Source organism: Eutrigla gurnardus (assembly GCF_963514095.1).
Source record: "Eutrigla gurnardus genome assembly, chromosome: 6".
Classification (NCBI taxonomy): Eukaryota; Metazoa; Chordata; class Actinopteri; order Perciformes; family Triglidae; genus Eutrigla; species Eutrigla gurnardus.
The window spans coordinates 19,989,882-19,995,881 of record NC_139920.1 but is presented as its reverse complement, the minus strand read 5'-3'; the positions used below and the strand labels follow the sequence as shown (position 1 = coordinate 19,995,881).

Below are 6,000 nucleotides of genomic sequence, written 5' to 3'. Positions count from 1 at the left end.
ACATCCAGCCAAATACCCCCTCAGAAGCATTTTTAGCGATGGTCAACATTGGTCAAGATAGGGCTATCAGCCGAATGGCTTAGTACTAGCGCGATGGTACATCTTGTATATCTCTTGTATCTCGAATGTTGCCAAACTCCTGCAGTAGTACACATAGGGTCTGTACTCACAAAACGAGGCATTTGAAAGTTTGTAAGTACACCAGGAGTTTATTGAAAAGAACATTTGCCTGATAGCTTCTATCCTCTGCTGCTAGTGCTGCGTCGATGCTACTTCCGTGTTTACCAAGCTGTTTCAAGCTGAGTATGAAAAAATGTCGCTGAATTTTTATAAATGCTTGTATTATCAGGTCAACAAGTGATGAGAAGTGTTCAGTTTAGTGTCCTGAGATGACTTCTGTTGTGATATGACGCTATAAATAAATTGAATTGAATTATAGCTAGTTAGCTAGGTAGCTTGGTAGCTAAGTAGCTTGTCTTTCTCCAGTGAGGTAGAGTTCACCAGCCTGCTGCTCCGCTCATCTTCTAAAACCAGTGTAGCATTAAAGCATGGTGGAATCGACCAGCTAGCTAAGTAGTCAGCATCTCGCTAATAAGTTAGCTAGCTTGTTGTTACATTTGACTAATTTTGTCTGTGTCTCCGTGCTCTACGTCACTTGTGAATGTATTTACGATTATAATGTAAATTTTTGTAAAGTGTTTGTTATTGTGATAAAATCCTGTCCTATAGTTATACAGCATCACATGCCAGACTGAGTTAGCAATTAGCTAAGACAGATATTTCCCTCAGGAGTCGGCTGTGAGTGTGTGTGTGTCGGAGACCAAAGCTCGAGCTCAAAGGGACATTAAATGCTAAACATGACGATAGATGTTGCTAATTTTAGGGTTTTAATATTAAATTTGTACGACGGAATATTAGGGTAACTGTAGGAAAAAACAGAGCTGAGAAAGGGGGGCAATATTCAGAGAAAAAAGTGGCAAATTTACAACAAGTTGCTTGGTTCCAAAGCTACCGCCAGCATTTTAGCCAAACTGCCCTGCGCAATAAAAACCCATAAAATGACAATTTGGCCTCATATAAATAAAACCAACAATAACCAGAAACAGCCATCACCCTAAGGACCTTAACGAGGCGTTGTCACATGATGCGATTAGAAAAATAAATGTAGGCCTACGTACATTCAAGGGAAGTTAGCTGGCATAGATGCCGGTTGTTAGCATCGTATTAAACTGGCAAATTTGCAACTTTTTTTCTCTCACTGTTCTGAGATCATGTGCTGATCCCCCCCTGATCCCCTCCCCCCTCCACCAGCCTAACCATGTATCTGGAGAACAAGAACGAGATGGAGATGTCAGCGGCGGCGGCCCAAGGTCATCCGGGTCGCGGCAGCTTGCGGGCACAAGGCGCCGATGCCGGGAACTTCGGGGAGCTGCGTCTGCTACAGGGCTTCGCGGAGCGGAGGGACGCCCAGAAGCTGCAGCAGACCGCCGTCCTGCCGTCGAGCCAACGCAGCGTCATCCACAGTGACAGCTTTGTCCCGGTCCGACAGGAGGACGGGTACGTCTTATTGATGATTCGGGAGTGTTAGTGGAGGGAACCTGCGATGTGTTTGAGTTCCTCAGAGACTTCCAGGAACCGTCTGAACCGTCGTGAATATTATTGTTGTTGTCAACAAATCCCACGAAAAGACCGAAACCAGCAATGAACCAGCCTGTTGTTAAATACTCCTGTCAGTCATAAACGTATCATAAAAGAACACTTTAGTTCAAAAATCTTCAACAGGGGGTCCGGGACCCCTAGGGGGTCCGCAGAGTCACTGCAGGGGGTCCCCGAAAGTATTTGATCCCAAACTTTGTCCAAAAATACACCTTAACATGAATACAACCTATGTTAATCAAATATAACTCTTCCTGTTTGTTTAATATTATATTGAGAAATTGTGATGTAGAAATGCCAAAATAGAATTAAAATATTAATCTGTCAACAATTATTCTTTTAATGGCTCAGCATTGTTTACATAAATCATTACAAAGTATACATGGCATTATAGGCTGCTCTACACATTATTATTGACCCGGTTTAATAAGTAAAACAGTTTTATATGTAATAGGGGGTCCCTCCACCGGGTCTGTGTAAGCCTTGGGGGTCCTTGGCCTGAAAACGGATACGTTGGGGAGTTTTCATAACGGCAGCTTTGGTGGGATTAAGTCAAAATTACCCAGAATACAATGTTGGCTTTGTTCTGCTTATGATTATCGGTTATGGTTCTGGTCTACAGTAAAGATCTGATCCACATGCAGCACATTACACATGCTCACTGGGTAAATCTGCATGTGTGGACGTACATGGAGAACACTGGACCCCCCCCCCCCCCCCCCCCCCCCCCCCCCCCCACACACACACACACACACACACACAGTCTGTGTGTGTGTGTGTGTGTGTATTGCTCACTAATCTCAGGCCCGAGGCTGTGACGTTATCAGGATTAAACCAGGGAATTCTTCGCTCTGTGCACTAAGACAAAGGTGCATGTGATGAAGAGTAACCACACCTCATACATGTGCACGTGTACCTCATACATGTGCACCTCATACATGTGCATGTACAGCTGCACGGATTAACCGTCTTAAACACGTTTCTTTAGTGTTACGTCTGCAGGGACAATCAGGTGCAGAAGTCACCTGAGACCCAGAACCCTGAGCGGTCTCCAGACGGGTCCTGGGTGTTTGCCGTCTCCAGTAGAGTCTCAGATGAAGCTCTGCAGGTTTGAATATGATCACATTGGACATAATTAGCAGAGAGAAAACACAGCCGCGGTCTGGAGCTGTCAGCTCATCTGTCCGGCACTTTGAACCAAGCCACTGTAGTTCACGACCCCCGTCTCCAACAACATGGGGTTGCCAGGCAAAAAAACTGCTCGTTTCCAGGGAAACGATAAGCAGTTGCAGTTTTAAAACATGAGATTAATGAACAAACCGGAACAAGCTATGAAACATCCTGGTTTGGATTAACAGTAACATCCGTCTCCTGGGTGAAAGTCATCCAAACCTCTTCCCTACGTGGACTTCTAGGACTGTCTGGAACTTATTTGTGATGCATCAAGAAAAAAAAACACTTAATAATACTACAACAAACAAACAAAAACAAAAAGTGAGACAAAAAAGTTTTGATCCCATTTGAATTCTCTGTACTCCACATCTGATGTTTTTCAGTTTAACAGATAAAGTTTCAGTTTGTCGTTTAGTGTGAAACCGTTCTGTGAACTACAACTCTGGTCTCGCACAACGTACGTCACCAACACTGCCGTTAGCTTGTCCTGCTAGCTAGCTAACTAAGCTAGGTACGTCACCAACCATTATCCATAATTTCTCTCTTGATGTTGACTAACGTACATATTTCTCCCGTTATAAAGTCCTGTGGCACTTTTTGTCACTTTTAACCTGCTTTTAATGTTTGTTTTTAGCTGTGAAGGTGCAGACAGACAGATATAGAATGCAGACAGACAGGATGCAGACAGACAGATATAGAATATAGACAAACAGATACAGAAATAGTGGATCTGATGGTTGCCGCCATCACTGCTGCCTTGGTCATCACCACTGCCATCATCACCGCTGCCGCGTCCCTGAAGGTCCTGCTGGCGGCGTCTTCACACAGCTGGTCTCAACAAAATGCAAAAAAAGGGTGCAAAAGGCGCAGTAATGATCTCCTCAGGTGTCAAGTCGCCAGCTGCTCACCCACCTTGCTGCCACCCGTGGGTGACACGGTCTGCAAACCGCCTTAACCAGGGACTGACAGCTGTGTCGTGACAGCTGGGGGGGAAGTCGCTGCTCCCCCGGGGATCAAAGTTCACAAAAACTCCAATTTTAGAAAAGGACATTTAATTTTAAACTTGTTGCCTGTGATGTTCCTCAGACATAACTTCAGCGTGGTGAATATCCTTCGAAGGAAGACGAGCTCCGCCAACATCAGCGAGCGCTCGCCGCTGCTGAGGTTCTCTCAGGACGACAGGTGGGATCCCATTAACATATTTTTACACATTATAACAAATTATTGCAAATTATTACGCATTATTACATATTATTCATTATTACATAGTATTACACATTATTACATACTTTTACACATTATTACACAGTATTACATATTAATACACATTATTACATACTATTACACATTACATAGTATTACACATTATTACATACTTTTACACATTATTACACATTATTACACAGTATTACATATTAATACACATTATTACATACTATTACACATTACATAGTATTACACATTATTGCACATTATTAAATAGTATTACACATTATCACATATTATTACACATTATTACATGGTATTACACAATATTACACATTATTACATAGTATTACACGTTATTACACATTATTAATTAGTATTACACATGATTACATATTATTACACATTATTATACATTATTAAATAGTATTACACATTATTACACATTATTATACATTATTACATAGTATTACACATTATTACATAGTATTACATAATATTACATAATATTACACATTAATACATAGTATTAATGACCATGACCATGGTTGTTGTCTTCTAGTCTGACCTACATGACCTTGCACGACCCCGGCTTCGTCGGAGGGGAGGAGCCCTGGGGCGGCGGGCACCTGGACCTGGAGCGGAGGTGCCGGCTGGGCAGCGAGGTCACCAGTCTGTCACGGTGCAGCTCCTGGGAAAAGAACGAACCCCTGGAGACCCTGAACCTGGGCTCCAGACTCAGCAGCGGTGTGAGGTGAGACCGCAGGAACCGGATCAGTTTAACTGGAGACTCAGCAGGTCTTCAGATGGACTTCACTCCACCCTCCAAGCACACAGAACTATTATTCCATCCATCCATCCATTGTCTACCGCTTATCCTGTATTCAGGGTCGCGGGGGGGCTGGAGCCGATCCCAGCTGTCAGAACTATTATTATTAATTATTATTATTACTTACATCGCAAGTAAATCCTGAAATTGTTAGTTTCTACACTGTCGCCCATAAAATTGTAATATTTATTTTTCAGACACAGTCCTCTTGTTTATTCCTGTTTAAATGCATCAGTCATCACTTTTGACCAGGTGCAATGATTCATACATACATTCATGCATAACATTTGTTTGGTGCTATGAGAGACAAGACATTTGCAAATTATTCTGACTTTATGGGCGACCCTGTATATGCTAATGAGCTGTTATCTATTGGTTCATTTTGATGAATGTAAGATCAAATCTACAGGCGCAAAAAATAAATGTTTTATTTCCACTGGTCTGAGAGACGACGTGGTACGGAAGATAAATAGAGCAAAAACTGAGTTTGATTTGAATTTATTTTAAAATCCCGACGATGTAAAACTAAACAGTATTTGACAGAGACAAGAGACAAAAATAGAGATCCCAAAATAATTTTGAAAATTGAGAATCACAGTTTACTCTCCATACAGTTCTGTTAGATTCTACTGACTCTCTCCTCTTTCTTTCTTTCAGATGCTGCTTCAGCGTCTCCAGGGTCGCTATTATGTTCACAGTTGTCGTCCTCTGCAGTGTGAGTGCCCCCCCCCCCCCCCCCCCCAAAGACTTTTAAAACTAGAGGGGAAAAAAATCCTGCAAATAACACAGTTTTTCTACAATAAATCCAGAATGACATATTTAGACCATCAGGGTGAAAGTTAATGAACACTAATATATTTTCTTGTAATTTGAATCCCATGTTGATCAGAATAATCTCAGCGTCTCCGCCTCAGAGTGACAGTGGGTTACCATAGTTACGGTTCTGGATGCAGACTTGGTTTTCACAGCAGCTGTTTGTTTTGAATTACAAAATGTTTTTTGGTATCCATTATATTTTTTTCCCCATTTTAAATTAAGTTTATGTCAGAAATAGTGCACATAAACACGAATGAGCAAGAAGACAAAAATATGTAAATTCACGACGCCAGAAAAGAGTCGAGTAGCAGCATATTGTA

General features: G+C 41.9%; 1 protein-coding gene across 1 annotated transcript in view; it reads left to right on the top strand.

The window, feature by feature from the left end:
- Positions 1-1,318: 1,318 nt before the first annotated feature.
- Positions 1,319-6,000, top strand: part of oca2 (oculocutaneous albinism II) — a gene marked incomplete at its 5' end in the record, with an annotated part of 30,152 nt that continues 25,470 nt past the window's right edge. Inside the window, 4 exons of the mRNA XM_084011955.1 lie at positions 1,319-1,557; positions 3,916-4,011; positions 4,598-4,789; positions 5,522-5,579. Coding sequence (XP_083868081.1) covers positions 1,319-1,557; positions 3,916-4,011; positions 4,598-4,789; positions 5,522-5,579 — 585 coding nt within the window. The remainder of the gene's footprint in view (positions 1,558-3,915; positions 4,012-4,597; positions 4,790-5,521; positions 5,580-6,000) is intronic.